The sequence below is a fragment of the Loxodonta africana genome, chromosome 3 (assembly GCF_030014295.1).
Source record: "Loxodonta africana isolate mLoxAfr1 chromosome 3, mLoxAfr1.hap2, whole genome shotgun sequence".
Taxonomy (NCBI): Eukaryota; Metazoa; Chordata; class Mammalia; order Proboscidea; family Elephantidae; genus Loxodonta; species Loxodonta africana.
Window position 1 is genome coordinate 101319351 of NC_087344.1, and position 25776 is coordinate 101345126.

The 25776-nt window shown below is 37.2% G+C and overlaps 1 protein-coding gene across 6 annotated transcripts in view; it reads left to right on the forward strand.

Annotated features, from left to right (window-relative positions):
• NFIA (nuclear factor I A) overlaps window positions 1–25776 on the forward strand; it is a 418368-nt gene that overhangs the window by 199661 nt on the left and 192931 nt on the right. For all 6 annotated transcript variants that reach the window (XM_023549533.2, XM_010591225.3, XM_003411049.4 and 3 more), the window contains exon 3: window positions 12713–12778. In XM_023549533.2, the coding sequence (XP_023405301.1) occupies window positions 12713–12778 (66 nt within the window). The remainder of the gene's footprint in view (window positions 1–12712; window positions 12779–25776) is intronic.

Below are 25776 nucleotides of genomic sequence, written 5' to 3' on the forward strand. Positions count from 1 at the left end.
CTGCAATTAATTTTAAATAACTTAGCACTGCATATGTCAAGGAGAAAGCCATGATAAAATCCAAATGGAAACTCTTAAAAATGAAATGATTCAGTACATTTAAATCATTCTATCTATCATAAAGGCATAAAGCAGAAAAAAAAAAAAAGACTATTTCCACTTGTAAAAGGCTGGGGTGAATTTGTAAAGAATCAGATATTTTATTGATATTTAAACTTTATTATGATAATATGAGAAATATGAGGATCATTTTTAGTTGAGCAAATGAAAGATAACTTCCTATATTCCTGCAAATCTTTAAAAAAAAAAAAAGTTTTAGGTTCAGAAACCAAGTTGTTGGGGGAAAATATTGTCAGTGTGGAAACTGAATGTACATTATTTTGAAGATATATATTATAGAAGGTATATTTTGGCTATTTTTAAAAGGTATTCTTTTAAAGTCTAGGACCTAGACTAAATCCTTTGAAGACACATTATTCAGTAAAAACAAAAAACAGTAGCTCCTAAAAAACAAAAATTTCTGGTATACTCTATGACATGGAGGATTAAGATATAAAGGGAAAATATTGTTTATGAGCTTCTGTGGTTAGGGGTTGGCAAAGTCACTGAAGATAAACATTTGCAACTCTTAGTGGGTTATTTGCGGTCATTTATAAAGAAGAGACAGTCTTTGACTTACAATGATTATTGCACTCATATTATTGCACTTATGGTCAGCAGTGAATAAGCAGATATCACCCAGTGCCCCTTGATGAAGGCCCCATCCCAGCCTTAAATGCAGACAAAAGACCAGTGGCTTGATTCTAATGATCTCTTGTAAAAATAGAAGAGTAGGGCTGGAAGGAACCTTTACATGACATTTGACTTTTTCTCATCATAATAGTCATCATAATAGTCTAGTCGTTCCAGCCTGGCAAGGAAAAATGGGTAGGAGACCTTAGAAAGCAGGTCTTCTAACCTAGCCTCTGTCCTCACAGCATGGAATATACCACCTTCTTGTCATGTGTTGTTGTTGTTGGGTACTGTCCAGTTGATTTTGATTAATAGCGGCCCCATGTGACAGAGTAGAACTGCCCTATAGGGTTTTCTAGGCTGGAATCTTTATAGGAGCAGATTGCCAGGTCCTCCTCCCGTGGAGACACTGGGTTTTGAACTGCCAACCTTTCAGTTAGCAGCTGAGCCCTTAACTGTTGCACCACCAGGGCTCCTTTAGTCACATAGTCTCCCCAAAGCCAGAAAATTCACTCAAATTCACCTGTTGAGATCCCCCCAAGATAGGCCCCTGTATTTCATGGCCTTGAAAGAGCTAGTTTTTTACCTTCTGATTTCAATTCATTTCAACAAACATTTTTTAGTCCCTATTGAGTGTTCCTATGATTCTGAACAGATTAAGACGGACTAGGAAAAAGGGCCTGGTGATCTCCTTTCAAAAATCAGCCAACAAAAATCCTCTGAATCAGGATGGTTGGACCTACAATCGATCATCGGGATGGCACAGGTCTGGGAAGCATTAGTTCACTTGTGCATGGGGTTGTCCATGAATTGGGGGCCAGCTGTACAGAACTAACAACAACAAAATCAACAATATATTACAGATACTGTACTCTGTGGCAGTAAAAATGAGGCAGGAAATAAAAGTAAATAGTGCGATGGTTTAACCAGTTATGTACTTTTGAACACCTGCTTCCATACCATGTACAGTTAGAGAATTAATTCATAACCATTATAACCATTGCCATTGAGTCAGTTCTGACTCAGCGACCCTACGGAGCAGAGTAGAACTGCCCCATAGAGTTTCCAAGGAGCACCTGGTGGATTTGAACTGCCAACCTTTTGGTTAGCAGCCATAGCACTTAACCGCTATGCCACCAGGGTTTCCAATTAATTTGTAGGCACTTTAAATTGTGCCATTGAATCCTCATAATCTTGAGAGTCAGGTATTTGGAAGATGAGTAAGTTGAGGCTCAGAGAGGTGAAGGGGTTTGCACAGTTCCACAAAGCAAATATAAGTGGCCAAGCAGGAACTCAAAACCAAGTTTTCTAACACCTAGTCCTTTGCCCTTTCACTGTACACAGTGACCTCTGTTTAGGAATAAAACTCTGTACTATGGTATTGTTTCAAGGGGGAAAAATCTGAGTTGTAAACATTGTTTTGATTTTTTTAGACCATACCCAACCAAGGAAATGAAACCAAACCTGTTGCGGGAGAGTCACTTCTGGTTCATGGCAAGGCAACCCCATGAGTTACAGAGTGGATATGCTCTATCGAATTTTCTAGACTGTAGTCTTTTTATGGAAACAGATCGCTAGGCCTTTCTTCCTTGGTGCCACTGAATGGCTTCAAACCGCCAGCCTTTAAGTTGTCAAGTGCAAACTGCTTATGGCATCCTGGGACTTCTGCCATGCCCAGTAATGCTAGTTATATAGTAATATCTCCATATGGCTCTTGAAAGGACTGTCTAAACCTCGCTGTATCTTACCAGAGAGGCTTACCCCAACCATTACTCCAACGCTTAGTGTTCAGGTTACTATAGATTTTGTTCCAAGGTTGCTTTTGGTGGCACAGATTGCTGTTAATAGTAAAAAGAATAAAACCAATTTCAAATGTGCACATACCATGTTGCTCTACCTTAATTTCACCAGGAGACAAGATTTAATCAAGAGGGAATGTCACAGAATCTTGATTTTATTATCATTATTCTGATTGATCAACAGCTCCTTGAGGGTAGGGACTGTGCCTTGTTTTCATTTTGTATCTCTAGTTATACAGGGTGCCTGGCACAGAGTAGATGCTGAGTGAATGAATCAGTGAATGGAGTGAGTAGATCCAAAGACAAGGAAGTCAGAGAGGAACCAGTGCTGTTTTTCAGGAGAATGATCTGGGATCGTTTTCCCCATTGGTTAGGAGCAGTGTTTCGAACTTTGCAGAATTCTGGATTTGTCGAAAATCTCTAGTTGTCACATCATTTGCCAGCGGTGGAATTGATGAACACACTCATAGACAGTCTTGTTTTCTAAATGCTTTGGTGGTGGTGGTGGTGGTGGTGGTGGTGGTGGGCAGGGGGGGGGTCCTGATTTACCAAACCACAGATTCGACAACCTTCTCATTAAGGTGTCTGCATTTTTGGGGCAACTTGTAACTATGCCATTTTCCTTTGTATCTTTTCAGGAATTATTTTCTGGATATAGATATAGAGGGCCCAGGTGATTTTTGAGAGTTTGGCCATGTTGTCAATGGTTTTAAATTTCTTCCAGCATGTGCTCCCTCCTTCATCCCCACCACCACTTTTTCATTCTCCTTTCCTCTTTTTTTCCTTACCAGGCAGGAAAATATCACAGTAAACCCCACCACCTTGTCATCCAAAATTCCTAGGGGAGCCTTAGCTCTGGGGGTCTTCTTCTTGAGGCCTTAACCTTACTTTTAGACAGTTGTCATTATCTTTGTCTAAAGGTCATAGCTAAATTGAATAAAAGGAAAGCTGTGTTTTCCTGTCCATGCACAAAGGCAGTATTGACTTCCCTAATCCAGTTTGCTGAGGGGTGAGAGAATTAAATTAGATATCTAAGCACAGAAATTGAGAGCCTTTGAAAACAAAGATAAGGAGACAAGACTGTATTTTCCCTTTTCCTGGGAGCTCTGGGCTCAAGATTTTGCAGGTGTGTCATCTGATCCATGGCTTGCATCGATCAAAACTGTGCCAATGCATATTTAATTAGCAAGGGGACCCTGGATGCATTATAACCATCATCCCTATATTGAATGGACTGTCAGACTTTCTGAACACCTCCCCACCCCCACCTTCCCTTCAACCCGTTGCCCCCTCTCTTGCCTTGTTGTTTGGGAAGCTTCTGCATTTTGTCTGAGTGGCTAAAAGTTTTCTTTGTTTTTAGCTGCTGATGCATACAGGACCACTGAGGAGAATACAAACAAGTAGAGCTTTAAAGTGTTTATTTTGTCTAGGAAGACAAGCTAAACCAATTTGATTCTTTTCGTAAGATGTCCAAATCCTGTAGAAAACGAACAAGAAAAACAAAAAAGAAAATAAGTATACTGTTCAACTGTTCCTGTATAGATTTAAAAAAAAAAAAAAAAGGTGGTTTCTATCAGGATAAAAAAAAGAAGATTCTCAGAGGAACACTTTAATAGTAGCATTAAAGAATAGTAATTTTATATTATGATATGAAAGCATTTTCTTTTAAAACTCCATGTTTTTTGATAATTAGATAGCCAGCTGTTAGTACATATTTATCAGTTCAGTTTGCATGATTAAATTCACCATTCTTTCACGAATCTGTCGTGCCGTTAGAGAATCCAGTGAGTGTAGAAAAGTTATTTCAGATAGAAGGCGGACAAAAAGTTTGAGCTGAATGTGCTTTAAAAGAGTTTCCAAAATTTCGTGGGAGCCTGTCTTGGTGCGGATTCTTAAAGTGGCAGGAAGTTTGGAGTTGTGCCTCAGACAGGTTATTTCATGATCACTGTTCATTTTCGCACAGGTTACAAAGCCTGAATACCCAGAAAGTGTGTTGACTGATAAACAGATGAAATGCACAAAGACTGCTTAGAATAACAAGCGACAGACTGTGAGCACATGTTTAGGACTCATTTAAACTCATCAGCATAGTCTCTAGCTCAGAGTTCTCTGTCTCTAGTCTACTTCTGAGGTAGCTTCTTGCTGGTAAAGTAATAAGGAATTTTTTCCCTGCTGCTATGATTTGCTGCAGAGACTCATGGGAAATTCATTTGCATACATCTTGTTACAAAGACTGACTACTTCCTGGCTTAGACAAAGTGTTGCCTGATAAACAGACTTAACACACAAATGTCTGTCTGGAATAAACAACGGCAAGCTGAGATTTACATTTCCATTATCAGAGATAATCTCTTTCCCAGTATACGGGAATTAAGACCCTTTTCTTTGACACCAGATCTGTGATGCTGATGTTTTATACCAGAATCACATCATGTGTGGATTAGAATTGATTTTTTTTTAAAGAAAAAACTTGTTTAGATGGGCAAACCTCTATGGCAGAGATAAACGTACATGTATTTGGCACTTCGTAGTTTCAAAACCACGTTTTCTTGCATTATTTTATTTTATTTTAATGCACACAACAATCTTGTTAAGCTAGGCAAAACAGTCGTTAATGTTCCCATTTTACAGATGAAGAAACTGACACTCAGAGCAGTTAAAGTATATAGCTGAGGTTTTGGGGGCACTTTTTGTACCATTCCATGGTCCTCTCAATAGTGAAATACAAATGAAAAGAAAGTTACCACTTAGGATGTCACGTGAAGGGAAATGGCATCAAATGGGGGGCATTTTAGTATTTTCATAGAGTTCTTTACAGACATGCAGATACATGACAATAATGCATGGAGAATATAATGGTATGCGTCATTTCCGTTTTGACTCTCATCTATTTTATAACATGAAAGTATTTGAGAAAATACCCTACTTTAAGTTGTACAGATGACTATGGATAAACTTTAAGTATACTATTCTGTTTTAGGGTCTCTAAGAACGTGGTGCTACTATTAATTTTGTTTATGAAAAAGGTGACTAAAAGGGGAAATTGAGCACAATTCTTGTATTCAATCAATAATTTTATAGTGATGACTTTTTATGGAGGTCTTTTGAGTCGGAATCGACTTGACAGCAATGGGTTTTTTTTTTTTTTTTTGGCTTTGTTAACACAGGGGTGGGGAGTGACCAGGTAGACTCAAATGACTTGAGTTCTGAATTAGTCAACCATCATATGTCAGTGCACCTTCTGTTGTGGGTAAAACAAAATCCAAATGCTTCCTAAACATTTCAGTTTATTTCAGTCATAGAATCTTGTCAAAGCAAATGAGAGATATTGTAAATTTAGTCTTACGGTATCATGGATGCATATCTTTTATAATCACCAAATTCCTACCACTGACTTCGTTTATAACTTTACTGAAAAAGCTAGTCATTACTTGAAACAAGCCTCATGCGAAGATTGAAGATTTAAAGATTGAGTCATTTAGTCATTACTTTCAGAGTGACTGAATTTGTAATTTTTAGAGCTTAGAAATGAGTCCTCTGCACTGTCGTAAAACAATAAGAGTGGAGCCATTTTATTTTTTTTCTCAACGTGTTAAACCTCTGTAATCATTCCACAACCTCCTTGTACACATAGAAAAATAACACATTTATGAGTAGGTGATAAGACGGTTGAATCATTCTTCAACCTAAACAGTCTTATCATCATACACAGTCCTGACTAAACAGATGGGCCTCGTATATGAGCATTAATGCCAAAAAAAAAGAACTGAATTCCTGCAAATTTAGTATTTCACAAAGGCATTTTTTTTTTAAGTTTTAAGGAAAAAATGGTAATAACCTAGATTACATAACAACCTAAGTACGTCCTAAAAATGCAATACTCAGGAGTGACTAAGAGGTGGTTCTGCTAGCAGCTGGCAGCTCCCGGGGTGGTCTGGTGGAGCCCTTCCAAGTCACTGCTGCATGAACACAGCCGTCCCTCTCTGTCCGAATCAGGATTAGAGGATAGGAGGACCAACATATGCAGACTAGCCTGGTCCTTTTGGACCTAGGGCGTTCTCTTTGCTACATCTCTCCCATCTCCCTTTTGCTAAAGAAACACTTGCTGTGCACACTTTAATTCCTGTAGTTATTGTGCAATCCATACAAACCCTCAATTCTGTCGTACTGGGAAGGCTACAGAGATCAAACTTGGTATTTTAAATGCAGTAAAGATGGACTTCTCATATAATGAACTCATGAAGTGTTTCCATTTTTAAAGCTCAGAAAACTTTTATGGTTGCGAATCACCTCATAATTTATCTGTTTTAAAAATTAGGTTAGTGTATGTTAATTTTTCATTAAATGTGCCGCGGTTGTCTTCATCTATTGACGTTAAATCTTTTAAAGAAAATGTGAAGAGGTTTGGTTATTCACTGTGATTATTCACTGAGTTGAAAGGATTTTGTTCATTCTATGGAAATGCTAGTAATAATTGCATATTTTTATATGGTACAGATTTAGTGATGGTATTACAGATTTCTGTTTGTTCTTTGCCAGATGGTGATGGATAATGTTATATTTAGCTGATGGTGTTGTATTCATCAGTGTTTACACTTAAGCTACAAATTGTATATATATATGTACACCTGTAGTCTGACATTCTACATTCTCAAATAAAGGTTTTTCAAATATTTCCTCACCTCAGTCTTTAAGGTCATGGTGATCCCAGAAAAATTAGACAATATTCCTAAATATTATAAAGTATTACCGTAACATTTCTTCTATAACTACACTTATGAGGCTAGTAAGCAAACTGTGATTATTGTAGTCTTTTGATTTTCTAAATGTACTGTATTTTGAATTACTCTATTATTATTAATAATATTACTCTATATGGGTTATTATTAAAATTACTCTATTGACCATCTGGTATTATAACATATTTGTTAATAGTAATAACATAAATGCCTAAATAAACACGTTATGATACCAGATGATCAAAATAGAGTAATTCTAAACTTTATAATACTAATTACAAGTAGAATTACTTTTCCATTATAACATCATAGATGCAGAAAAACGAATCTTGGTAATCTTTGACCTGACTCTTTTGCCGTGTATTCATCTTCCCATACAAAAATGTATCTAATTTTTGAAGATCTTTAAAGGGCTACAATTGTATAGGGTACCAGTTCGTTTTATATTCAGAGTGTAATTACTCTTATTCCTTATTTTCTTTTACCCCGGGAATGCGGGTAACTCTTCCTTTATTTGAAGGAGGAATGTATTTATTCCTGCCTCTGCTTTTCTTTTTCACTCTATAAACCGCTCCAACTCTTTTGGCTAGAATTTTCACTTTATTTCTTTCACTTGACTTATTCACTTTTGTTTCTGGATGCCTTCTGGCTTCTTCATATCCCTTTTAATTTGGGAGCTGTGAGACTGGACACAGAATTCTAACAAAGACCTTTCAAACTTCAACTTTAGCCAAATCAGTATGCACAAAGAGAGGTTGCAAGTTAGGCGAAATTATTTTTCTTCTAGTGGGACCAGAATTTGTACTTTTATGGTTACAGACTGCATTGATACCATGTTTACTGAAGAGGAATTACACTGGCTTGTTTTAGGGCGTGGAGGGTTCTTTACCCCTGTGAGTCTGCCCTTCCTTTATCGGCTTTTAACAACAGCTGTTGTTAGGATTTGGAGGCACTACGTGGACATCAGAATATGGTGGGTTTTTATCTTTGTATTTTTTTAATGTGTGAAATATTTGTCTGTCATTCATTATTTTAGGCTGCACACATTTCTGGAAGGTCTCCTGTGAGTCAGACACCATCCTCAGTTCTTGTTATCCTGAGGAGCCTATGTGGTGTGTGGGCCAGTAAGGTCATAGGAGTGGAGTGTGCAATTTCTAAGCACTGTGCAAGATTTCCCACCCATGAACCGCACCGGTGTGCCTAGCATTCCTTTGCCAGACCCCAAGAAAGGGCACATCAAGCAGAGATAACAGACTTTTCTGCCCTCCTTATTCATTTTATTAAATAAAATTCCGTTTCCCTTTAAGCGTGAGCTTAGTATATTTGTCATTCAGTGGCAGTGGTTCAGTTGTAGAAAGCTGAGCAAGTAAAAAATTCACATCTTCAGTCATGGGTACAGGGCTTCCTGTTGGTGAGGCAAAAATATTTTGGGACTAGATAGAGGTGGTGGTTGTACACCATTGTGAATGCACTGGATTGTTCACTTTAAAGAGGTTAATTTTATGTTATGTGTATTTCGCCTCAATTAAAAAAGAATGCAACCCTAAAGAAAAATTCACCTCTTGAGTTTGGCAGTTATTGAGCTCCTTGGTGAGCCAGGCGCCCTGTGGAAGGTTCTAGGGATTGAGAGAAGAGTAAGAAAGGAACTCTTCTTCAGGAACTCAGATTTGCAAAGGAGAGAAATTAAAGCGATTTTAGTACAACATAATACCAGTCCCACCATAAGAGATGTACATGTACAATGAGAGGTGGACTGGAGAGGAGAAGGTGTGAAACTTTACGAGGAGGGCGGGGAAGACTTAACAATATTCCATCTTTGCTTTGTGCCAAAAGAACATGAAACACACGGAAGGGCTGTCTCTGTTTTTGCCTGATCAGTTTTACCATAATGATGTGTGTTTGTCATCTCTCAGTTTTCCAAAAGGGATACTCTTTGAGGTTCCATTCTGAAGCGGAGCAAGTTAGAGGTTGGGGGTACTAAATATGCATAAGTAGCAAATCCAGTCCAAGGTTTTTGTTCTTGCATTGCACACATTTATGGAGCAGAGACTAATATGTAGGCATTAGGATTTATTTTATTTCTTTCCCCAGTGATTATATTGAGAGTGAAGTATCTTTGTCTGAGCACTTCAGCAATATAGCTGTAGGCGCCATAAAAATGCATAGATAGATGGCTACCAGTTCAATTAAGAGGTCTTAACTCAGGCTCCTATATGCAAACCCTGTCTATTTTAGGTTTAAATTTCTGCTCATAAATTTTTTAAAAACCTAAAGAAACTATGCTTTTCAAGGCTAGGTTGAAGTCTAAACTTCCTTAAACAAAAAGCAGATCAGATCCCCAGATGGGAGAAAATATTGATAACTCTAATGTACTTCCTTACAGTAGCATTTCCAATGCCATCATTTAAATACACCCTAAATAATATCCTCTTCATTGTAGTATACAAAGATTCTGGGAATCATAGGGGACTCAGAAGAAGGTATTCCAGTTATACTTATTTGGGTTTGTTTTATGGGGCCTCCAGTTATTTCAGGTAGTAGAAATCAGCTGACCAGGTGATAACTGTCTGCAAAGTATAAAACATAAAGTTACTTGGCTTCTGACAAATCTCTATCAAGTATATAAAAGGGAAATGTAAATGAATTGCTAACCTTCATGATAGTATTTTAATGCAAATGCTTAAGAAAGAGATCTTTCATTTGTATCAATTATGTATGAATAGAAATTAATTTGTAATTCTGGTCATCCCACTGGCTCCATACTTAACAGTGTTGATTGGTTGGTTGGTTGATGACCTTTGCAATACCAGAGAAAGTGCCCAGGCATACTCAGTATGGAATAGCAACGGGGCTGAATAGTTTTGTTCCCTCTTAATAAACAGTGGTATTAAACAGCTCTGGGAAGAAAATAATTATTGAAGTTTGTAGATCATTTAAATTTTCTTCTCGATTTGGCTTTGCCGATCCTTTATTAGAATGGTGTATTTCAGTATGCAGTCCTCTAATGGATAACAGTCTCCAGCTTTTGAATAAAACTAGAGAAATTAAATTCTGTTCTCAGTTTGGCTAGATGCCTCCTCCAGTGTTTGTATCTGAGCTTTCACAAGAGCGCTACGGCCCCTTGCAGACGAACTCTGAGTGTTTTCTTGCTGCTCAGTTGTTTGCTGTTTGTTTATTTTTCTGTAGCTTGGAAGTTTAAACCTTTTTTGAAACTACCTATATCCATCTTTTGTTGCTGTTCATGTTTTCCATAACCACGTTAACCCACAATATTTCTGTAAAGATAGGGTGGCAATCCAAACGCAAAAGAAAAGTAAAAAGAACAAAGAAGTCCACTTTCGGACTCTAAAAAAAAAAAAAAATTGGTTCTCTCATATTCTTTTTGCCTTAGTATTAATGGATAAATGTCAGAAAAAATAATTGGCTTTGTATATATAAATTAGGTGACATAAAAAACTGTTTTTCTCATTTGTTCATGGAGAAGTGATTAATCAAAAAGATATCGCTAAGCTATCATATGGAAACTTTGGTTTGCTAGTATTTGTCCAAATAAAACGTTCTATTTGGCAAAATTTTATACATCTATTTTGGGACATGGTCAGGAAAATTTTTAACTTTCCCTATATCAAAATTATGTCATATTTTACTTTGCATTTAGCTATAAATATTAATGGTTTAAAAATTCCTACAATGAAAATAATGGAGGTATGTCTTCCTCCAAAAACAAGTTGAATTACCTCGTAGAATATTTAATTTATAATTTTAATGGTAGAATTACAGTATCGTTCCTTAGAAAAAGAGAAGATAGTCATGCCGTATATTTTTAATGTTTGCTATAAAAGTAATGTTAAATTATGTAGTCAAAATTAAAATATGGGTCAGTATAAATTTCTTCACATTTTCCATTTTTAATGCAGGTCTTGTGTGTACTTTTGGAGTTCATTCTTAAGGATTTCTCTAAAGATTTTTTACATATCCAGCTTTTTATTTGTGTCTTTACTGTGCAGATGTTAGAAGGTGGTGAAAGCAATCACTTTGCCAGACTAAAATAAAAATTCACCTTTTCACATCTTTTGTTATTTGAACCTTTGAATCCACACAGAATTTTTGCTATAACTACCAGGTTAAGATTATCTGAAAATTTTACAATAGACATTTCCTTTGTAGTACTTTCCTATAATTAAATTCTTCATTTGCTTAAAAGCAGGGAACTTTTCTAAAATAAATTATCGTTTTTGGACCTACAGTTACTCGTAGTACTACTTCTTTCTGCAATTTCTCTAAGAAAGAGAATGTTGATACTATAATTCTGTTGCAGTAGAAGTAATTTTTTCCTTTTAATCCCTGTTAGGTGTCATGACTTTTTGATCTTGCCTTGAACTTCATGCAGGAATATTGCTAAATTTCATACGGCTAATTCTAACCCTGTGAAGTATCAAGGTAAACGCAAGATCCAGACTTTTCACAGATACAGAGGTGTTTCTATTTTTTTTTTCATTTGTTTGTTATATAATAATGTTGTAAATGGTTTCAAGTCTCAGAAATTACTTTATGTCAAAAATTTCTCCTTAAAACATTATGCCTGATTTTTCCTTCTTATCCCACAGAAAAGATATCATAAATATGCTTGTTTCTAGTTCTGTGATTTTCTTTTGATGTAGCTTAATTTTTATCTGATTTTAAAATTAAATGTTACTTTATATTAAATTGTCCCATTTAGAAATTAATTGAATTAATTTTTAGGTTGAAAATCCAATTATGTTTTTTAAATTGAAAATAAATTTAATAAAGGTGCGCAAGAACCTGTTTTTGCTAATAAGCCCCTAGCAGATCTCTCAAATGTATCAGTACAAAAAAAAAAAAAAACTTACAAAGTGAGATAAAGACTTTTCAAGTAATTTCCAGTAAATTCACTACGCATCAGAGTTTCCACTCTAGAATATTAGAACTCTGGTATTTAATGGTGTTAGTCTGCGTAGTCTGTTGCTGGAATACAGAGCTAAATATCAACAGAACTTGTTACTGTTGTTTGGGTTGCTTTTATATACCAGCTTCAAAATATGTTTTGACACTTTATTATGTTCTGAATCAAGCTTCAGATGTGTGTAATGAAGGATGAAGTCTTTATCAGACTCTAGTGTATAAGTAATGGAGAAGAGCAGTTTGGAAATGGTCTCTCCTTAAAAGGATGGTTTCTAAAGAGTTTCTAGATACAAGCTGGCACAGACCAAGTGCTGCTGGAGGTGTAAACAAAATCGAGCGTCCTCTCTAAAGGCACAGCTGCACCTTTCCCCCTTTCTTTTCTTTTTCTATCTTTGCTTTTTCATGTCATTTCTTGTAACGTTCTCCTTATATGCTGAACCTTTTGAGAAAGTCTGGCACCTCTGATCCACTTTTGCTCACAGACCCTGTAATTTTTGGCCGTATTTTTATGTTTTTCAGATTCAAGTCAATCTGAAAGTCCCAGCCAACCAAGTGACGCTGACATTAAGGACCAGCCAGAAAATGGTAAGTTTAGCCTGGGACTCTAGCTGCTGCATTCAGAGTACACAGCAGCCAGCAGCCAGCAGCCAGCAGCCAGCTGAGTACCAGAATTTGGGATCTGTCCTCTGGGTGCCCCACAGTAGGAATAATTGGGAAAACTAAAGGGAATAGTTCAAGTAGGTTTCTTTTTGGAGGACAATTTCTTCATTCTCTGGGTGGCTCTTGCAGCCCCAAACCCTTTTTATTCCCGCCCCCCCCCCCCAATTATATCAGGGTACTTACTCATGAGAGCCTTAGTTCCCAGGAAATTTGATGGGTTTGATTTACCAAATCAGAAGCTTTTACAGATTGAGAGGAGCCTTGGCTTTTCATTTCGTTTTAGCCCATTTTAACATGGCAAATGCCCCACAATCTTCTTCACTAGTGACTTAAGATCTTTCACTGATAAGGACTTCTAGGAGTACGACCCTTTGCTACTTGCTTTAAGAAAACCATTTTTGCCTTTGAAGGATGTTTCCACTTCATATTGTTTAAAATAAAACAGCGAGGGTACATGACAGTATTGAGTTTCTCAGTTGCATAAACATACAGACTTTCTGCTACAGAAATCCTATTAAAATAGAACTCATATTTCCTATATAAATGCAATAGTATCATACGGTAAGATACTAGTTTTGTGGTATGCACTCCAGGTTTGAAAAAGATTGTCATGGATTAGAATTGTAAATTGAATAAAACCATCAGTTTCAATAAAAACAGAGAAGGGAACTCGGAGTACCTGTCATATACTAAACATTGTATTAGGTGCTTTCACAGATATCATCTCATAAAATTCCAGTGTACCCTTCTTTCATAGTAGAACTGAAAGCAGTAATGGGAATACTTGACTGTGAGGTAGGTGCCTGTGAAGGGAATATAGCACAGTGGTTAGAAGCTAAGACTGTGGTATCAGATCCGCATTCAAATTCCGGCTCTGCTATTCTTATCTTTGTAATATTGGATAGCTTATTTAATCTAATCTTTCAGGATATTGATCCTTTAAAATGAGAAAATAATATTACCTACCTGTTGGAGAATTAAATGAGACAATGTATATAACGTGCTTACCATAGTATCTTTCGCATCATTTATATTTTTAAAAAATGTTGGCAGTTGCTTAATATTACTCATTATTTTTCTTGTCATCATAATCTTACTATACTGTTTTCACCTATTTTATTTATTTATTTATTTATTTTTCAATAATACTGAGTTTTTGGTGAAAGTTTACACAGCAAGTGGGTTCCCATTTGACAATTTCCACACAAATTGTTCAGCGACATTAGTTACATTTATCACAATGTGTCAGCATTCTCTTGAATTGTGTTTTGTTTGTTCCCTTTCCAGTACTCTAGTTTCCCTGCCGCCTTTTGAGTAATTGTTGACCTTTTGGTTTCATACTGATGGTTTTTACCTAGTGCTCTGATCTTATGGGTAATATCCTTTATTTTGTGTGCCACTCTGTTGTTTCCCAAAATAGTGATCTCAGGAGGTAGGCTTGGTTCTAGGTTTAAAGAGTGCCTCAGGGCAACAGTCTCGGGGAGTCCTCTGTTCTCTACCTTTCCAATTTGTTTGGCTTTTTTTTTTTTAAATAAGAATTTGAGATCCACTCCATATTTTTCTCCTACTCTGTCCGGGACCAACAATTGTTTCCCTGGTCAGAATTAGTCAGTGGTGATAGCCGGGCACCATCTAGTTCTGGTCTCTGGGTAGATTAGGTTGTGGCTGGTGTAGACTTGTTTCTTCTCTTAGTTTTTGGTTACCTTCTTACTGTTTTGCTCCTGGTGAGTAGAGACCTGTAATTGTGTCTTAAATGGCCATTTGCAAGCTTTTAAGACCTCAGGTGCTGCTCACTTTACTAGGATGCAGATCATGGTTTTTGGTTTTCACCTGTTTTAAATAATCTCGTTCCTTGATGCTCTCTTTTGTTGTTGTGTGCACTATTCCATTTTAAACTCCTTCTGATCTTTTGAAATAGATTAATGAATTGAATTATGTCAGATGGAGGATTGGGGTATGGCACATTAGAAATCTTATCACTAATTTTTTAGATTTTGTTTCATTTTCTAAGTCTGGAAACTTCTTTATTACCTTGTCAGGCTATAGCATCAAACAGAAACTATCTGGCTGTTCCTCGCCTCATCCTGGTATTTTGGTGATATATATATATGTGTGTGTGTATATATAAAACAACCTATATGTATATATATACACACACACATATGTGTATAAATATATACACATACACATATGTATATATACACACATACAAATATAAGCACATACATATGTACATATATACACACAGAGCCCTGTGTATATATGTATATGTATTTGTATATATACATATATATACACGTGTGTGTATATATACATACACGCACACACACACACACACACACACACACGGAACCCTGGTGGCACAGTAGTTAAGAGCTCAGGTTGCTAACCAAAAGATTAGGAGTTCAAATCCTACAGCCACTCCATGGAAACCCTATGGGGCAGTTCTGCTCTCTCCTATGAGTCAGAATCGACCTGATGGTGATGGGTTTTTTTTGGTGGGGCCGGGGGGGCGGTTTATACATTTTTAAAAATATATATACTGTTCTTAAAAAAAATCAAAGTTGTATTTTCAAAGCAGGCTTTAAAAGAGAGAGAAAGAAAAAGAAGAGAGAGAGAGATCCGGAGGTTTGTTTTTGGGGTCCTAGAAATCGACTCGAGGGTACTGGGTTACTGGGTTTAGAACAGTTACATCTTTTTTTTATCGACATTTTAAACAAGTGATATTTACACAGTAGTTTCATTCTTTATTTTCCACTTGGCCTATAGGTGAAACCATAAGGGTTTCATCTTTTCGTGCATTTATATATAATCTCCCTGAAGACACGTCCGGAGATACTCATTTGCGTTTTAAATAATCTGTGGACTGTAGGTGTAGTTCACGTATTTAGGTCTGGCCACCACTCTAGCCAGCCTGTGATTCATCTGTCGTCATAAAATGGCCGACAAGCTGTTCACATGCAAATATAAATTCAGAGCATGAGAGGCCTGACATGCCTTTCTGGAGCTGCTTGCAGTACCAATATCGTGCATTTTCTATTCTAAAAAGCAACCAAAATTGAGGCATGGAGATATGAACTAGCTTTACTTTTAACCCTCAATTATTTGGTGATACCTCAAGGATTTTCAGTAGCATTTTGGGGGAATCAGGTAAGTTCAAAGAAAAAAAGTATTAACATCTAAGAGAGAAAGTAATTCCTACAATCCAAATTGCCGTTTATTTCAGAGAAACGGGAGAATCTGCTTTTTCTCAGACAACCCCAGTTGAAGCTCAGACTAGAGGAACATCAGCCTACTTTCGGCTTCCTCTCTCTGCCTATTGTTAATGTCAGATGAAATTATTGGAGAAAAAATGATTTTATTTCTTCTCTAAAAACATATAATCCCTAGAGGGAAATATATGAAGATCTCAGAGTATTTACATGCATTAGACAACTTTCCACTTTCTGGCATTGCCTTGGTCAGGATGGTGTTCTCTCTTTTTTATTACCCCAGGTTATGAAGATGAGTTTCTAAAAGGTTTTTGGTTGTTATTATTGTTTATTTGGTTTTTTTAGGAGGGAACTCTCATGGATCTATCAACAAAGTTCTGAGAACTTTTGGAATCTTGGTGGATTGAAGAAGTGACAGATTTTGGTTTTCACGTAAAGTGGGAACTCATAACTCCTTCATGTATGTGGGAAAGGAAAGAATATTCTTTTCATCCTAGCTCTTAAGGAGAAAGGTAATGGGAAATGAATGGTATTTCCCTAGTAACCCTTCATCCAAACCCATAAACCAGGCTGTATAACTTTACGTAAAGTGGATGCAGCTGTGTCTTCCCTGTCCAACTAGTCTTTTTTTCAGTGGAATTTTTGCTTTCTTTTCTCTTGCTCCCTTAAAAGTCAACCGTAAAAGAAGCAAACCTTTGTCCAATTAGAGCATTAGATGGGAATTTTGAAGAAATTATCCTAAGCCTAGAGATAAAATATCAGAATCTTTGAAACTCAAAATTGATATAATATAAAAAAAACTCTACTTCTAGGGTCAAACAGACCAGGGCTCAAATTAAATATAGCTGGGTGACTTTGAGTAAGCTATTGCTCCCAATCTCAGTTTTATTACCAGTAAAATGGGAATACTCAAGGTACCTACCTTGTGAGTGTTAAAATGAGAACATGCATATGAAACAGCATAATGCCCAATTCACAGGAAGGACTCAAATGTAACCATTACTATTCTCCAGTCAAAGCTTATCGTATCTATAATGAATATACATGTTTGAGAAGGCAAGAGCTGGGAGCCTTGGAGTGGAAGGGGTTAGTGCCAGAAATAAACTACTTAAGATTTTTCGTCGCATCCATTGTAGATAACTATTCCCCAGAATATCAGACGTAGGTCTCCTACTTAAATCGGCCCACAATTCTCACAGCACCACATCTATTTTACTGTTTAGTTCTATCCTCACATTCCGTTCATCTCTTATGAATTTGAGAGCCAAGAAACTGCAAAAGTGATTCACAGTTGCTGGAACCTTCAAAACGATGTTGCGTGTGGTTTCAGCAACACTACTGAGTCTGTGATCTTATGGGTGTCCTTTTCTCTTTCTGGGTCTCCATAAAAAATCACCTGCAAATTGAAATGGTTGTATTCAATGAACCCTTTAGCCCCTTCCACTTAAAAAATACTTCTGTTCTATCACATGGGCTTCTTCTCAAGCATGGATGTCAGAGTACAGCTTCTAAAATCAGCTTTTCGTAATTCTGGAAACAAGTTGACTCCTCCCAGATGCCTTTAATTTTAGCTGAGTTTTTCCAAGGGACAAACCAAATTGAATCTGGTTTATTAAAAACTATAAGCTGATTAAGGATACGATTCATGACAAATACCTTTTTAAAATAATCTTGCACAGCATGTAACTCTGTGCCTTGAACTTAGTAGATACCCAGTACTTACTTGCTTGACGAATAAAATTAATAAATAGATGAAGGTGTTGTCATTATCTTCAAATGTATTTTGAGTGCCTGGTCATTCCTGATTTGCCAAGAGTTTTTTAAGAAAAAGTCCTGGAGAAGCTAAAAGCCTAATTTGAGCGTAGGGGAGGGCTGTGCATTGACACATGTATGCACAAATATAACTAACAATACTAGGAAGCCAAAGCTGGGGGCTAGGTGCTAATTGCCACAGTAGACCAAGTTTTTTGTTTTGGCCTTTCCCCACAATGAGCAGGTGTGATCAAAGGTGGGAAATACCATCATGTTAGCTTATGCTTGGTCACCAAAGAGAATTCTATTCAGACAAAATTCTCAGCTCTGACTGGTATCATTCATTTAATCCTTTGGCATATTGTTGAAACGCCCCCCCCCCCCCACTTTTCAAGAGCCCCTGAAGGTTTTAAGTCTTATTGGTTGAGCTTTGACATAGGACATCTATTTAGACCACCTTTGTGAATTTCTATGATATACTTTGGTTATTGTTAAAATTATTTATGGCACAGAATATTTGAAGCACCTGCTTGGTATTTGCTGGGCCTGTGGACAGTCCTCCAGTGCTTTCATTCTTTCACACGTCAGGTTAGTCCTTAATGAGGGAAAAGCACATGTGATAACCCTCCTGCTTAATTCAAGGCATGCTTCTGTAGGGCCACAGTGAGTCAGTGTCTGAGACAACAGCCTAGTCCAACACTGGCACTCTGAAAACACACTCCTCGCTGGGACTCCCTGTTATCAGTGAAAGAACCCTTAAGCAAAAAAGGAAATGTGGGGTCCTCTTGCCAGAAAAAGAAAAAGCTATGTCTACATCTTTTTTTTTCTATTTACTATCTCTCATCACCTACCCAGCCTGCTAAGAATAACCTCATCTTAAGTGGTTTCTAAATATGGGATATTTATAGCAAAGAATCAAAGTTGGGTTTTAGATAGTTTTCTTTAGGCTTTAATCATGTTTATTCTTCCTCATTTACCTGGTAGTGTAACATATGTTGGTGGCATCAACCCTCAGATGGGGCTTTTACAATCAGTGGGAGGCCATTAATCATGACACTGTCCCCAGATTTTGAAAATTTCCAGCTTAACCTGCCAATTTGAAAATCACCCTGGAGTATGGATTGAATCTCGCCTTCTTTTTCGCCATCTTCATTTCTGTTAAACTAGATATCTCTGCTAAATGGCACTAAATGAATGAGGAATGTACTCTCGTCTTCAGTGAAAATTGTCAGTATCTCATTAGTTATCACTTAACTAACTTCTGTATTTTAATGTTTATGAAGTAATTTCCAAGGCTACTGGCTTCCTGACTTAAGATTTATATGTAAGGATTCATTTTGCAATTTGGGGGTAAGAGAACTATAAATTGCTTTTTTATTTTTTGGATAAACATTCTTTTATTTGACAATATTGTTTAAAAAATGCAGGCCCTCTGCTTTAACTTTCACTACCTTCCCAAATATATAGTAGATTAATATATTGCCATATTAATAAACAGTGAGAAAAGCAAAATAAATTGATAATTCCATCCCTAAGAATTGCCACGTACTGCTGGATGGACTGCTGGTGTTAGGAGCTATTTTGATCAATGTGTCATTTTCGTTGGGTCATTTTAGGAATTTTGGAGGCAACACAGCCTTACAGTTCACATTTTATTGGGGAAGCAGGAGCATTCTAGCAGCATTAACTTGTAAATACTATTTATCAATATTTCATAATTTGAATAACTTTCTTTTACAATTACCTAGCAACAGTTATTCTCTGTAGTGTTCTTTTAAAACACCCTGCAGGGAAAGACCCAGTAGAGTGACCACCAAAATAGCAGCAATAACAGTAATGATCAATATTCTAAAATATGTAAAGGTCCCAACTCAGGGAGACATTAAACCTAAATGCCTTCTGGTTTCCAGATCTATGTAATTAAATTCTGACTGATGGATTTTCAGAAATGGGATGGAGCTAGTCTCTCCTTTTTAAGAGACTAGAGAACTAACTAGAATTTGATCTAAAATGTCTGTCCGAGACCAGGTGAATTCTGCTTTCTTAAATATTGTTAGCAGATGTGACCTATCATTGTTTGCAGAGGCTCTTTAGACAAAGGAAATTCTTGGGTCTTGCCTGTGAAAGATGAGGTATCAAGTGCGGCTGGGATCCTCCCTGTGCGCAGTGTGCTGAATTTAACTCACAGGATCCAGTGTAGTTAAGGGGCCGTTTTGACTGAAAATGAGGAAGGAAATTTCTTGTAATTTTGAAGAATTGGTTTTACCTCACACGTTATGGGTATTCATTGTCCTACAAACAGAGGATTAACTAGCTGAACAGGCTTTAGGTATTTGGATAGTAGCCAAAAAAAAGGGAATGTTTTAGACCCCAAGCTCCTGATCTCCAAATTCCAAAATGGTCAGGGTGGGTGGTCTGTTTCAGACATCTCCTCCCCACCCCCCACCCCTTCACACACAAATAGTTACAATGGGAAGAAGACAATAAGGACTGTCTGGTCCTCGAATTCTGACTCTTGTCTCAGGAGAGCCAACCATTTGAGAACCCATTGGATGTAATGTCCCCAGTAGAAAAGTATTTTTATAAGTGTTTACTTATAACTTATGTAAGATTTTGTAAATATATCTGTAGGTCTCAAAAAAAAAAAAAATACTATGCCATAAAATTCATGTCGTATTTGAATTGGGCTCAGAAAAGGAAGCAAATGAGGAACCGTCATCAAACCACAGTATGGTGGAAGGTGCGTCTGGTGCATGTCTCTGGCTGCAGCCCATTCTGTTATTGCCCTGTTTTCCCTGAGAGCTAAGCCAGGAACTAGTGTGCTACGATTCAGAGTGTATATCTAATGGTCACTTTCACACACTTCCCTATCAATTAAAAATCCACATCAAAGAAAAAAAATCAGCATCATGAAATATTGGGGAGGCTAGTTTGGGTCAAGAATAGTATGTAACAGTGCTTAGGGGACACTCAGCCTTAAGGGTGATGGAGAAACTTGGAAACAATTGATGGTGATGGTTGAACAACATGATGAATACAATGTCTCTGAACTGTACATGTGAAGGTCGTTGAAATGGCAAATGTATTGTGGCCTATATAATTACCACAATACAGAACATATTAACAATAGCAGCAAAAAAATGAAATGAAGAAAATAATCAATGGAAATGCACCAAAATATTAAAAGTGGGAATAATAATAAAAAAAAAAAGACTAGTGTATAAGTTTTCCTTGCCACAATTAATAGGGTCGTTTCTGATTTGACGTTTGATTGTGGATTTGTTGTTTTTAAGCCTGAATATTATCTTTAGGAAGGAATTACCCATTTGTGAATAATATTAGTAAACTGAATGTAATATAAATAATTTATTTGGGGATTTGGAGATACTAATCCAGAATGATTAGTTGTCTGCTACAAAAAATTCATGTGGCCACAAGAATTTTTGGCACCTTTTCCCCCTACAGCTTCCTCATTCTTTTTTCTTCTTCAGGTTTTACTCAGCTCCAGGCAACTCTGTTCCCCTGGCATTAGCTTGTCATTAAGGAAATCTACTGGGATAGCACAGTACAGGTGGGGGAGGGATAGTATTTTCTACAGACTACTTTGCCCCAACTCAGTTGTTAGTTTCTGTACTTGGCTGATTTTAACCCAAAGGAAACAAGGGAATCTCATATGCCTTACCCGCAGGCCTCAGATGGCGAATATCCAAAAAGAGATGTGGAAAGGATGTTATGGCAAGGCCCAGCAAAATAGAAATAGCTTTCCAACAGTCTCTCCATGAAGGAAATTCAGTGTTTTCTTAGATCTCTGTAGGTATTTTGCAACCAGAGAGCTTCTCAGCAAGCAGCATTTGTGAACTCAGAGATGAAGAATCAGGAGAAGCCAAATCACAGCTTCCAAATAGGTCAGATTAGCAAAAGAGAGTCACTGCTAAAAGCCTGACACTCAGCTTCTGTTAAGGGGAATCAGTTGTCCAATTCACTTAGAGACTCGTGCCTCAGTTTTCTCATAAGTAATTCAACAGACAGTTATTAAGGATCTGCTTGCTACAGTTGGACTATGTGCCTTAAGCGTTGAGGGAGTACAGAGATGGATCAGACATCCTGCTTTTGAGGACCTGACATTCTGGTAAGGTCATGATTCAATCACTCATTCAGGAAATATTTGTCTAGCACAGGCATCATTCTAGGCACTGCAGTGAACAAAGTTCCTGCTTTATGGAGCTTGCCTTCTGGCCAGAGGAGACAAGCAATAAACTAACTAATATGTGTGTAATATGCCAAGCAGTATTAAATGTTATAAAGAAAAATAGCATAGATAAAGGGTTAAGCAATGGAGGGTGTGGGTGCTATTTTACATAGGGTGGTTAGGGAAGGCTTTTCTGATCTCATGACATTTGAGACAAGACCTGAAGAAGGTGAAGAAGTGAGCTATGCAAAGTATTATAGGGAATTGTGTTTTAGGAAGAGGGAACAGTAAGGGTAAAGGCCATGAGGCATGTTGGAGGAATAGTAAAGGGAGCAGTGTGGTTGGAGGAATAGTAAAGGGGTCAGTGTTGTCAATGAGGGGGTGAGCCGTAAGAAATGAGGTATAGGGTAGCAGGAAGCTAAGTTACAATGACCTTGTAGGCCAAAGTAAACCAAAACCAAACCAAACTAGTTGCCGTTGAGAGTTGATGCCAACTCACGGCAACCCTACATGTGCATTAGGGGAACTATGCTCCATAGGGTTTTCAATGGCTGATTTTTCAGAAATGGATTTTCAGGCCTCTCTTTTGAGGAGCCTCTGGGTGGACTGGAACCTCCAATCTTTCAGTTACCAGCTAAGCATGTTAACCATTTGACTACCCAGGGACTCCCAGGTCAAAGTAAGAACTTGGTAAATCCTTAATGTGGCCATGATATACTCTCCAAAGGAATACATATACCAAATCCCTTCATTTCTTGGTACAGTAGCTCTTTCCCAAGCCCCTGCAATGTGCCAGTTGCTGTTCTAGATATTGAGCTCAGGGGTGGGCAAGGCAGGTATAGGATTTAGAGTAGAGTCATAGACAAAAGCTCAACTCATAGCATTCTCAAGAAGTGATGCTCTTTCATCTGCCTTGGTAATATCTTTTAGTTCTTGTCTTATGCTTATGGTACTAAAAGCTGACTTACTTGCATGGAGTATTTGAATTCACATACCCATTCACTTGTGCAAACTATTCCTTTTTCATTTAAGGGAGTTCTAAATCTATGGAGTTAAAAATTAACCCTTTATCTCAAAATGATATTAGATTCTAAGCCCCTGAAGTCAAGTACATGTACCATAAAGGTTACTTTTGCTTCTTAATAGTTGCCTGATTTAGCAAACAGCAACAACAACAAAACCCAAAACCAAATAAAAAACAAGATGCCAAGTTAAGTTGGAATTTTAGGTAACTAGTGAATAATTTTTTAGTATTGCATGAGATATATTAAAAAATTTATACATTGTTTATCTGAACCATGTCCTGTATTTTATCTGGCAACAAATCCTAATTCTTCACACATTCCCATGGAGGTTAAATGGGCAATACTAATAGCAGCATATGAAATGTTTGATTAGCCTACGATAGTTTCACTGATTGGAGAGGGTCAAACCACTGGAATTTAACCCACTGAAAATGAAACATGGGAAAGGTACCACAAAGTCCTAACGACTGCTTAAATTCCATTCCTCTTGCATTTGCTGGTACCTAGCCCAGTTGTCATCTTGGAACAATAAGCCATTTGTAAGCCACAGTCAATAAGTACAATACAGTAGTTGAGAGCCACTCAACCTATGCAAGTAAGTTTAATTGGAATATTAATTGAGTAAACCATTGGGACAGTATGTGAGTCACTTCTTCAAAGCAAATGAAAAGGAAGTATATCTTGTCACAAGATCCAGTTACTGGCAGACTATCTAGCTCATGAAAGATGATGAAAATAGAAAGTCAAAGAATACAGTATTGGGACATTCCACATTCAAAGGTAAAGTAGACAAAAGGCATTTCAGATAAACTCGAAAATAGCAGGCGCCATGTTTTTCAAGTACTGGGAAGCTAAATATATATATATTTTTTATTTGTAATTAAGGACTGTTTTTCTAGGCATAACAAGAAGGTATTAGAAAAACATGCTGTGGCCTTTGAACCCTCCTAGTTTAAGAAAGAATAATGTTTACAGATTCAAGGGAGGTAGCTTTGGAAAATAGAGTTGCTCTATTCAGCTTTAGAGCTAGATAATGACAATAACAATGATTTCAGTAATAGTAATCATGCTAATAGGTCATGTTCATTGCTGACTTTCTGTGTGTCAGTATGGGTTAGTTTATGTCTTCCAAGAAACATGTACCCTGACAGAGTTAGATGTGCAATAAACTTATTGGGAGAAACAGCTATGAAATATAAAGGGGTCGGGGGGGAGCGGGGGGAGAGCTGGAGTAGCCAGGAGAAACTTCAGACCATGATAACAGGTCTTACACCTGTGACAGGAGAGGGAGGAAGGAAGGAGGATTGGGCAGGAATAGCCCCAAAAATCTGCAAGGTTCTAAGAACATTTCAGCCAGACCAGTGGAGAGTCTGAGCAAAAGTCACCTGTTGGAAGAGTTCTGTGTCTCTTGGGAATGGCCTTACCTTAGTATATTCCCCCTCAGTCATTGGTTGGGAGCAGCCCAGAGGAAGTGTAGCCTTCAAACAAATGTGAGGGTGGGCCCAGATGGATGACAACTGCATAGTCAGGCAACTATGCTCCTTGTAGCAAGAGATCTAAGTGGCTCATCTTCACAGCGACCACAACCACGCAGTGTGCTAAAATCTCATTTAATCCTAAAAACAACCCAAAGGCGGTAGGTACTATTAGTTTGCCCATTGTACAGATGAGGAAACAGAAACAGAAAGAACTGAAGTAACTTGTCCAAGTCGAGAAGGCAGAAAGAGTATTCAAACTTAGCCTAACCTCAAAATCTAATTGTTTAACCTTAGATTATATTATAGAAAGAATAGTATTCAATTTTTAGTTTTCTTACCTATTGATTATGTAATTTTGGCCAAGTTATTTAAACTCTTGGACTTGTGTTTCCTTATGGATAAGGTAGGATTTCATCACCTTCCCAGAGTATGTGTTTTGCTTTATTCTGAGCTCAAACAATGTTTTCCTTTTCCTTCCTCATGTTTTTCTGTCATCTAGGATTGTCACTTCTTCCCTTATCCCTCATCCTCTCAAGTATCTGCGTCAGCTTTGTCCATGGTGCCCACAGGCTTAATTACCTCTTCAAAAATAAAGGGACTTTCTGTGGGGATTGCATGTATGTGTGTTACGTGTGTATGTGTAAAGTGCTCGGCACTCGTCCATAGTCCACTCAATAAAATGTAGCCCACCTTTCCTCTCCTCTACCTCATTGCCTCATGGACATAAACCATGTGCAAGAGAACAGTCTAGAACAAATCTCTTACTTGTTTTAATTTTTTTGTTATTGTTCTATTCTTTGGAAAAATTACATTCTTTATTTTTCTTATAAACATAACTTTTTCTACTGTCTCAAGTATTATGAGCATATGTTTCTTTAATGGATACTTTTAACAGTGGACTAAATTTCCATTTGATTTTTCTGCTGGAGTTAGAGATCGTAAATGAGATCTTTTGTAAGGTATTTATGCCAGATGCCATTATGTTTGTTGGATGGCATAAAACAATTATGATTGCCAATAAATTTGAAAGTATTTCACATTGCAAAATATGTAGGAATGTAATTTTACTGAAAACATAAAGTGTTTATTTCCATTTCTTTTTTGGGTGCAGTACAATAGAAGTTTGCACCTCATCCCTTTCATTTTAGTTTTTTGAATTATTTAAAAGAATTGGTTAATACTCTATTTCAAGTGAGCAAGACAAAGTTCATTAGGATATGTTCCACATTTACAGATCATATTAACTCCACAGAGAGGTTTATCTTCT